Raw genomic sequence first — 10734 nt, 5'->3', positions numbered from 1 at the left:
CGATGTTATGCGTTCGGTCCCCACTTTCCCACATTATTTTTTAGTAGCTGGTGGATTCGAACCCGCATCTTCAGAAAAGAGAGTGACTACCACTACAAAACGACACATTTGCTGATTAATTGTAGAAAAAATAATGATGTTGGAATTCAAAATTCATCCAAATAGTGCTGGTCCAAAAGATCCAGAATTCCCAAGATTTGACGAAAACTTTGTTTTCTAGCCTCTACCCAGAAAAGTTAATTGTGATAGAAAACCATGATTTGACACATCAGTGTTTTGGGATTTTGTGGTAGGAGTCGGAGGCGAAGACAAGATAGTGAAGGAGAAGTTTCATAGGAATTTTATATTTTATGGTAGTGGTAGCAGTCCATGTAGTAGTGGAGGAGCACGACGGCGGCGACATGTGCGGGGACTGTGTGGAAATTCGTAAAGGGCGGTGCTAGGCGCACGTCGACTAGCGCCAGTCCCCCCACCGTTCGCATCCTGTACGTGTCAAATGTTGTCTCCAACCACCAGATTTGGCCTCTACTTCGTCCCCTCATTGTTGTTTTGCTTTTTTCCCCAAAAATCATACCAATCGCGCATGGGGGAGAGCGACGGCGAGCGCCGCCAACCCCCAACATGGATGCGCAAGGCGACCGACAACGAAGCATCGCCGGTTGCCACCCTCACAATCCCCCGCTAGTCCGTGCACCATCGTCATTGACACCTCCATGCATATGTGCTGGTCCTCGTAGCAACACCCGGTGCCCACCATCGCAGCACGCCGCATGCTGGTTGTAGCACTTTGTCCACCGTCCTTACCTCAGCAAGCTTGTTGAAGATGTTCACATCGCCATTGTAGCTTTCCCGGCCGGCAATTGCAGCTTTTTTTCCTGGTTACGCGGTGGCAAGCCCCTAGCTTCTCTTGTCTTGGGTTGAACCTTTTTCACTCGCCGGTTGTAGCTTTCTAGAACGTCCGTCGTGACATTTGGTGGTGTTGCAGCTTCTCCGTGCGTCGGCCTTGTTCCAGCAAAAATCGACGTTGGTCCTAGCATTTGGTGGTGCTGGTTGCAGCTACGCAACACGCCGGTTGCAACCCCGGCTTTCTATGGTTCTAGCAAAAAAGGGCGCCGACTATAGCAACTGACAATCTAGCGCTGCTAGTTGCTGCTCCGCGTTGTGCCGGCCGCAGCTCCATCATAGCCAGTTGCAACACCCAATGCATCACATTGGTGACCGGCAGCGTCGCAAGGCCATGGTTGCAGCACCGACGTGTGCCAGCCGCGCATGGCGATTGAGGGGCTCACGGCGGCTGGAAACAGGCTTGCGCAGCACGGAGAGTACGGAGGGGATAGGGCCATAGGGGGAAGAGGTGAGACGGGAGGAGAAAGAAGAAAAACGAGTGGTTTGGGTCGCGCTTGAAGAGATAAGGGTAGGTGATGATACACGGTCGCATGGGCCCATGGCAAGACCGGCGAGGACACGTAGCTGCTTGGCCAGCCGGGCAACATTTTCCATCCGTGAATCAAATCACTGGAACGATCGGTCGATTGGCCGACCTGTGATGCTAAACATACGAGCAGATTTTTTTCCTACGGCATTGCCTGTCGAACTCTGGATGGGAATTGGAGGGACAAAGGGTTTGGTAGAGAGGGTCCGTGAAAACGGCAATGCTACACTTACGAAAATGGGAATTGGAGGTTATGATTTTCAGGGGGTGGGCCCCTCACTCCCCTAAACACCAATCCTATTCTTCCATGTTGGCTGATACGTAAACTTAAGTAGCTCCTTTACGTAAGTGTAGCATTGCCGCCGTGAAAACCAACCGGTCCTGGCATAGGGATCTCCTGTACGTACATCCAGGCTGAGGCAGCTTGTGCGCACCAAACAACGGCAATGGAAAACAGCGCGCCGCCGGTGATCATCGTTGGGGCGGGGCCGTCGGGGCTGGCGGCGTCGGCCTGCCTGGCGCGGCGCGGGGTGGATAGCATCGTACTGGAGCGGGATGACTGCGTCGGCTCGCTATGGCAGAAGCGCGCCTACGATCGTCTCCACCTGCACCTCCCCAAGCAAGCAAGCGCGCTCCCCCACCTGCCGCACGCCGACGACGCGCCGGCCTACCTCCCCCGCGACCACTTCGTCCGCTACCTCGACGCCTACGCCGACCGCTTCGCCGTGCGCGCGCGCCTCCGCCTCCGCCGCGAGGTCCGATCCGCGCGCTTCATTGTGGACGAAGGCCGATGGGAGGTTGACGCCGTCCACCTCGGCACCGGCGACACGGAGCAGTACGTGGCGAGGTACCTGGTGGTGGCCACGGGGGAGTTCGACGAGAAGGTCTTCCCCGTGGTGCCCGGGCTGGACACGTTCCCTGGCGAGGCCATCCACGCCAGCGAGTACCGGTCCGCCGAGGGGATGCGGGGAAAGGAGGTGCTCGTCGTCGGCTGCGGCAACTCCGGAATGGAGATCGCCCTGGACCTCGCCCAGGCCGGCGCCGCGGCCTCCATCGTCGTCCGCGGCGAGCTCCACCTCATGACGAGGGAGATCATGAACGCGTCCACGGCGCTGTTCGCCTACCTGCCCGTCTGGATGATCGACCGGCTGGCGGTGTTCGCATGCCGCGTCGTCTTCGGCGACACGGCCAGGCACGGCCTCCGGCGGCCCGACGTAGGGCCCTTCACCAGAAAGATCCAGAGCAACGTCTACCCAGTCATCGACGTCGGCACCTACGACAAGATCAAGAGCGGCCAGATCCAGGTGCTGCCGGCGATGACGAACATCGAAGGGGACGTGGTGGAATTCTCCGGCGGGGAGCGGCGCCGCTTCGACGCCATCGTCTTCGCCACCGGGTACCGCAGCATGGCAAAGAAGTGGCTCAAGGTTCGATCGATAACTCATGCCAAGAATCAATCAACCCATATATGTATTGTATTTGTGTTGCCAACTTCTCAGCTTGCTAATGCTAGCTCGAGAAGTGGAACTGAAGCTGAATCGTCGGAATGCTGCCTGGTTTGGTTTCAGAGCGACGACGGCGGGCTGATCGGTGACGACGGGATGGCGTCCGGGAGATCTCCCAAGGGGGGGAACGGGCTGTACCGTGCGGGGCTGGCAGGGAGAGGGATCTACGGCAGCGGCACAGACGGGGAGTTCATCGCGGAGGACATTAGCAGGCTGCTCCGGCAGGGCTCCGGCGACGACGACGGCGATGGGGTCTAGAGCTTGGTAGTAGACCCCAGGTCATTGCGTCCCTCGAGGAGATCTCTCTCATCGGGCCGGCCCAGCTTGATGGACCCTTCTAGCGTTTGTGATCTAGCTATATATATATATATGCTTGGGTGGGTAAAATAAGTCTTCAGAAAATGGGTGATCTAGCACTGGAACCTGTCAATGTCGAGGTATCATCCAAGGTGGCGAGGAATAAGTGGGTGATCTAGCTATATGTTTGGGTGGGTGATTAACCAAACCCACTCATGCCCGTGTTGTGTGCCATCTCTAGTCTTCGCCGGTTAATTTTCGTCCCACCGTTTTCGTCCGGTTTTTTTCCGTAAATTAACTTGGTAGATTTTTTTTTGTCCCCCTCCGCATCGCCGCTCGATCCAACTCCTCCCTCTCCCTCGGTCTCGCCTCTCCTATGGTTCGCCGCCCGCCGCCGTACCCCGCCGCCCTGCTCCGCTGTTGCCCCTCCCTCTGCCTGCCTCGCCCCTGCTCTAGGGTTCGCCGCCCGCCGGAGCCCCCCGCTGCCCTGCTCCGCTGTTGCCCCTCCCTCCGCCTGCCTCGCCCCCTCCCCTACACTCACCCCTGCCCGATCTGGATCTGGATGAGGCGTTGCCTCCCGTTCCTCTCATCGCGTCCCTTCTGCCAGCCATGGAAGAGGGGAGGAAGAAGCTTCTCTGTAGAATCAGCCGATCGAGCGGGCTCCTGATGTTGGCTTGCGAGAATGCGGCAGATCTCGTCGATGCTGCAGGGCCTGGCCCGTTCCATGTCTCTGGGAAAGGATAGGAAGGTGGAGGAGGAGCACAAGGGGACGGTGCTGCGGTCGTCGGGGACGCTCTGGGGCGAGGGCTTCGAGACGTTCGCTGCCGCGTGCTGGACGTACAAGCACCAGCACCACTGCTGGCCGTTTCCTCCATACTGACAGATCGCCGTGTTGCTATCCTTGTATGTTGTAGCCAGGAGGAGAGGTAGGCGCGGTGCCGCTCATGGCCGTGGCGTCGTGCTTGTGGTAGTGGTGAATTGGAGAGAACGACCTCCTATCTATGCACGTCCATCTACTGCGGGCTTTCCCTCTTCCAGCAACATCATGTCTCAGTTTGCCGCCGCCATTCATCCGGATGGCCCTGGACATACATACCAGCACCACACCCTTCCTCCTGTTGCTGGGGACGCAGCTATCATCGGTCCTCTGTTGTCTTCCTTTGCATAGGCTGCACAGACGGGTGTACAAGTTGTTGCTTCTGTTCATCCACGCGCCAGTGACTCACATACGTTGCTAGCTTTTGTTACTTGGTCCATCCCTAGGAAGCAATAAGATTACTTCAGTATGCATATACACGTTGCTAGCTACGTGCAGGGTATCTCAAGTTCACAAATATTTATGAGATTGTTTTACTAGCTTTTGTTATTATTTGGCCCTTCAGTATGCAGATTGATCTCAACATTCATAAGAATCTTCAAAAAAAAATGGAGATGAAAATACTTCAAGTAGTTCTGAGTGGACATCATTTGATAGCATTTTGTTGTAGCATCTACAGAAGACCTTTTCATTTCATTTTACCGAGAAACGCTGGAGGGTTCATGTTTTCCTTATCCAGGACATTTTGAAGGTTCCTGATGCATTCTTACAAGAAGCAACAATCCAGAGGTTAGTCAATGTTTGTCGGGATTTTTCATTTCTAAAGGTACACTAGCGACTATTGTACATATAACTAATTATTTGCTTGCTTTCTTAATCACGTACATCAATATAATCCTCCATGCTAAAAACACTCATTCTAGATTGCGTGAGCTTGTCATACCATTTTTTTTAAAGACAAAAAAATAATTTATACTCCACAACTTGATGCATTGTTGTTGCATCAACATTTCCGGAATTAGCAAGTCAATTTTTTAGGTGTATGTTTGCTAAATTGGTGAACACAGTTGGTCTCTTTAATCAGGAAAAAAATAGCATGATTCTCTAAGCTACATGAATTACTCTTCAGCGGCATTTCATATCAGTGGTGTGTTACTTGCTATACTGCCTATGTGTGTGTACTGAAGTTTTCTTCTTTTGAATATGTAGGTAATTAGTGAAATGATAAGAGGGTCAACTAATGGTGTTCAATTTTTCCTTCAAGCAAACAGTTTGTACCCAAATACAATACTATTCAGTATCATCCTGAAACCAATATCTCAAAGATTCATTCTTTATGAATTCGAGCCTTGGCAAACCACTCCCATTACAAGGTTCCATAAACATGCTGGATTTGTATGTCGATATTCAAATTAATTGGGCAAAAAATAGATATATTTACTCTGATGTTTTTACATATTTAGGTGAATAGCATCCTGTTTTTACTTCAAATAATTAACAAAAAATTAAAGATCGTGATTATGTTGTTTATTAAATTCCTCTTGCATTATCTTTGATGAAAAGTATATTATCTGTCAGCAACGATATGTTAATATGGGCAAAGGAAAGTCAAAATATGTTATCTCAGGCCAATATTCTGAAATTAGTGAAGCCCTATAGTATTTACTGGATTGATCGCGACACTGCTCATATTTTTTGGTACTTTAATATCTGAAAATTTTCTTTTAATCATGAGCCGAGGAGATAATGGGTTGCAGGCACGCGCCCCGTCCTTCTCTTGTTCAAGGTTTGGCGGATGCATTAAGTTTGGAGAGGAAACTAACATGAATGACCAGGCGATCTTTTTCTGACCTTTTTCTCCCTTTCTAATTACTCCTCTCATTTCCTCTGTTCTTCTCAGCCATCTACTTTTCTATCGCCATATCGATCTCTAAACTCACTTCATCTTTTTTCTTCCAATTCATCCGATTGTTGTGTTCCAAGCACACATGTCATAAAGCATCACCTCCTGCTTGTTCGAACATGTTTGATGTACTTACATATTAACATGTTTGATGTACTTATACATTAACAAAACTGATCAGTAACATTCATGCCGAATTATTTGGGTTTGGTCCTCTGCTTTTTTACTGTTTATTTATTGATGAAGATAGCAGATGTTCATGTTTTTAAATATAGTTACATGTGTTTGTACAAAAAAAATATAGTTACATGTGCTTCCAGTTGGTAGAGATCAAAAAATTAACTCACTGATGCAAGGAAAAAGAGCTCTTTTATAGACACTGCCAGCAGTGGATACATGGTGAGCCTTTCTGAATGTGTTTTATGAAATAAGGCTAATTTAAGGTCATTTTTTTGTTGGATAAAAAACAGACAGTTGGTTATTGGGTTATTCATGTTTGTTCTCAATTTCTCATGTCGCTCTCTTCTCTGTCCAGGGATACGGGTGCCAGGACGACACCATCTTCTGCGCCGTCTGCCTTCCTCTCCTCCAGCGGGAGAGGCCCCTGCCTTCCTCTCCTCCTGCGTGGTGGCAGATGGCCGCAGTTAACAGCGCTCCTGCGAGCGGGGGACACGAGTGAGGTGCAGACAGTGACCAGGTGTGACGAGACAGCCGCCGGCCAACTGTGGGCGGTTCTTTCACGTGCAGTAGACCGTGCCATTCTATGACGAGGATGTGTTCCAGGTGAGCATTCTCTGAAATGGTTACCTGCTTCACGAAATGCATTCATAAGTAGCGCTTTTCTTGTTAGATCATCATAAAAATCTGGATCTTACATTTGATACCATGTTTATTTTATGAAATTGCTATCTCATTCACATGCCAGACTGATCCACTAGCCAAAAATGTAACAGGAAATGGAAACAAATGAAACTGGATGCTCATCATGTATTTCATGAAGAAATTTGCATGTCTGGGGCATGTCTCCATATAAAAGGCCGATCTCTGCACAACAGTAGTTTCTTCAGGTTATGGTGTCCGATTTTTTTCATCTCATTTTGCCATGCACTAGATTACATGGTTAATACTGTCACTATGCAATAACTGGGAAGATTACGGAGGGAAGGGACAATATGTAAGATGGGGCAAGGAGGCTGGTGTAGATCTTGCTTCTCATGACGACTTCATATCTGATGCAACACTTCAGAGTTACTACAAAAGCTTTTTTTAGGAAGCTACTACAAAGCTTTTTTTCGGAAGCTACTACAAAGCTTTTGTTCAGGTAAATTTCTAGCTTAAATGGCCATCGGAAATGGATTCCTGTTATCCGTCATGCTTGGTGACTAATGGATATCATCATATGCATAGCTATATGAAATGCTACCAGCAACAGTTACTGTAGTTTACCAGCTCTGAATTCTGTAGTCGTGTTTTCCTGTTATACCAGACTTTCAATATTGTGCATATGTTTCCTTTTCTTAGCTTGTTTTTTCAAGAGTAAACACAATCACAAATGAGGCCTACAAAGACGATCCTACCATTCTTAACTAGACGATGATCGTCGAGTCATGCTGCCCTTCACATCCATCAGGCGATACACTCTAGGTCCTTATTGCGGTCTTATTTTTGGGACTTTGAAACCATCTTCCATCACGTCTAATATTGTTGTATTTCATAATAGTAATTGTTCAGCCTTTGACTGACATATGGATGATATTTGTAATATATTTCTTTCTTCCATATTACCAGGAAATATGTCGAAGCACAGAATATATTCCATTTGCAGTGAACTAACAGAACAACACAACACATAAAAAGAGGAGTATAAGTGGAAACCTTTCTTTATCTTTAAATTCTTGAGGACGGTAACATTATGATGAAGGTGGAACCATAGAGAGATGTGTATTTTTAATTGAGATATTTTCAGGAGTACCTTTGCAAAGCTGATATATCTTTCTTTTACAAGATATGGTTGCACTTGCTTCATCTACATAGGCCGTCTGGAATGCCATGAGGCCGGGATTGGTGTAGGAAATCTTCAAAGCTATTATATTGGTCTCCAGAAACTTGCAATACATCAATGCATTTTTATTTTTATTTTTTTGCTGACACCACAGCTACCACCTCTTCACTAAATGACAGAGGTTGCCAGCAACTGCACATGGAAAGATTGAATGTTATATTCTGTCTACTAATCAATAAGGAGGGAGATCAAATTACTGCTCTCAAATATTCACCTGATTGATTTTGAAAATAGGGTTAAAAATGGTGTTATGAATGAAGATGGATGGGGGTGAGGGCTGGGAGAAAGATGTTGTATTGCAAGAAGAAGTTGGTTAAGAAGACTGATGATTATGAGAATGAAGGACACGAACTTTTGAATTAGACCAATTGTTTGATCGATCATTTTTGTTCTCTTGAAAACGATGTATGGTCAATTTTAGTATTCTGATGTGATTGAAGAATATAGGAGGGACAAAGAGATGTGCTACTGCCAGGACAATTATGACTCTCTATTCAGGTATTCAGTTATGATTCTCCATGGTCATGCTTCTCCTATTCACCTGGAAGTTTATTGATGGGAGGGAAGCCACTTCTGCTTTGATGATTTCTTGGAAGTTCAGGTTAAAACACTTTTGCTCTTAAAGTCTGTTTATCAATTCTTTGGATAACCTATGTAACGATTGGTTTTGATTTTCATACAGCTAGGTGAATTTACGATCAGTATATACAAGTCAGGTTGTTTGCGAGAAAATTTCATTCCTTAGAATCATTGTCATTGTTGTTGCCTACAAGGTACTTGAAGAAAATGCCCGAGACATATTTTAAGGAGTATAATTCAGCACTAAGGCTATTATTACAACGATGAAATCTTTGTTGTGGTAGTTATGTCTTCAAATGTGTCGATCCCTATCGGCTTACTGAAGTAAACTTTTTTTTGTCGATTTCTATTGGCTTACTGACAGCTTGTTTATTCTTTTCGAATTTTAATTCCTTGATCTTTGCCTCTGCCCATCTCCATATCACACAGAAGGTGCTCAGTGCAATGCATCATGCAGTGATTCCATGATAGCTAGGAATTAGGAACTGCCCATCATTTGTATGTTTCTACAATTTTCCTGCTTGTTGGAACATGTTTGATGTACTTACACATTAACAAAAATGATCTGTAACATTCATGAAAATATTTGGGTTTGGTCCTCTGCTTTTTTACTGTTCATTTACTCATGAAGATAGCAGATGTCCCTGTTTTTAAATATAGTTATCTGTGCTTCCAGTTGGTAGAGATCAAAGTATTAACTCGCCGATGTAGGGAAAAAGAGCTCTTTTATAGACACTACTAGCAGTGGATACAGGGTGAGCCGTTTTGAAATTGTTTCATAGAATAACTCCCGTATAAGGTCTGGTCTTTTGGGTATACAATCCTTTCTTGAGATGAGCATTGGCAGCTCACATAAGTATACAGTAGTATATTTGACAGATGATGATGATCATTGGCAGCTCAGATAAGTATACAGTAGCATATTTGACAGATGAGCATTGGCAACTCTTCTAAATCTGTGTTTACCACTTAACAATGAACTATGTAATTTAATCAATAGACTCACTTCAGTTGCCATGCTAATTGAAAATCTATATGTCAAATGATGCGTCTGTCAAGTGGAAGTTACTTATATTTTCTTACATCACCTAAGTTTCTTTTTAGCAAGCTTATTTAAGTGCGGCCAAAGTGTACTCTGTTTTTTAGACGATCTCCATGTTTTCTATTGAGATCAGAGAGCAGCTGAAGTAGTGATGGGACTATACCATTTTTAGGTTCTGAAGGCAAAGCTAAGAGTTAGTCACATTTGTCAGTTCTGTGAGTAGAAGAAATCTTGATAGCTTGTTGCTTCTGCTCAGTGTGCTTGGTGCATAAATTGATTGCTTGCTGCAAATGTTGTTTAGTGTCCTATTTCATGGTAGCTGCGAATGCTATATATTTGGAGATTTTGTTGCCGGTATTTGGAGTGCTAGGAGAGTTTCTAAACTACTGTCACGGCATCATAGATAGGATAGTGAACCAATGTGACATATGTATAACATTTCATGTGAGATTCTTTGCAGCAAACTGCATGAGCAAGCAGTCCATAAGTATCATGTGAAAGAGAGAGGACGCCATGGTGAAGATGAGGTGAGCGTTATCCGGTTTTAAAGGAGAAGGCCCTAGCGAGAAATGTCCTGCTAAGATGGGAAACTGAGCGGTAAGGCAGGAAAGGGAAGTGTGAATCGTGGGGTGGGGTTTTCGTGTTGGGACCGCATGTTGGGATATCATATGGGTTGGATTTGGGGGCGTCCGGAGTATCCATACGGTTAAATTTTGGGGAGCTCGCCTAGTGTCCTAACATGTTCGGACGTATGAAGGAGAAATCAGATTTAACCTTGGATATGACCATTTGTGTGATTTATTTGTATGGATCGTAGCCCATAGCAAAGCACGGGCGCTCTACTAGTGTTGCTAGTAAGTCCTTGTTCAACAAAGAATGTATTGCACCTCCACCTTGTGGGAAGCACATCATGAGCGCATTGCGATATGCGTCATTCACCTCTGCATTGAGGGAGATACACTCTCCCGTCAACCGCTTGTGGAAGGATTCTTGTCAACAGCTCTTGCGACCCCGATGGCAGGAAAGGGAGGATCGGTCGGCATCTACGTGTAGCAAGCTGGGGGAGGGATTATTTTGTTTCAAGTGTGTCAAATATT

The 10734-nt window shown here is 46.3% G+C and overlaps 1 protein-coding gene across 2 annotated transcripts; it reads left to right on the top strand.

Annotated features, from left to right (window-relative positions):
- Positions 1-1778: 1778 nt before the first annotated feature.
- LOC125520573 (putative indole-3-pyruvate monooxygenase YUCCA11) lies at positions 1779-10469 on the top strand. Of its 2 annotated transcripts, XM_048685528.2 has the most exons (5): positions 1779-2859; positions 3001-4840; positions 5261-6737; positions 6908-7275; positions 7743-8358. In XM_048685528.2, exons 1-2 carry the CDS (start codon positions 1879-1881, stop codon positions 3193-3195), a joined length of 1176 nt encoding a protein of 391 aa, XP_048541485.1. In that variant the 5' UTR covers positions 1779-1878; the 3' UTR covers positions 3196-4840; positions 5261-6737; positions 6908-7275; positions 7743-8358. The 2 variants fall into 2 exon arrangements, 1 of the variants encoding a protein (XP_048541485.1); XR_015610224.1 differs by lacking the exons at positions 1779-2859; positions 3001-4840 and adding an exon at positions 8699-10469 and having other exon boundaries at positions 4912-6737; positions 7743-8617.
- The last annotated feature ends 265 nt before the right edge of the window (positions 10470-10734 follow it).

This window comes from Triticum urartu, chromosome 7A, assembly GCF_056163025.1.
Source record: "Triticum urartu cultivar PI428250 chromosome 7A, HENAU_Tu73, whole genome shotgun sequence".
Lineage (NCBI taxonomy): Eukaryota > Viridiplantae > Streptophyta > Magnoliopsida > Poales > Poaceae > Triticum > Triticum urartu.
The sequence above is the reverse complement of the archived record's forward strand: the minus strand, read 5'-3'. Positions and strand labels throughout refer to the sequence as shown.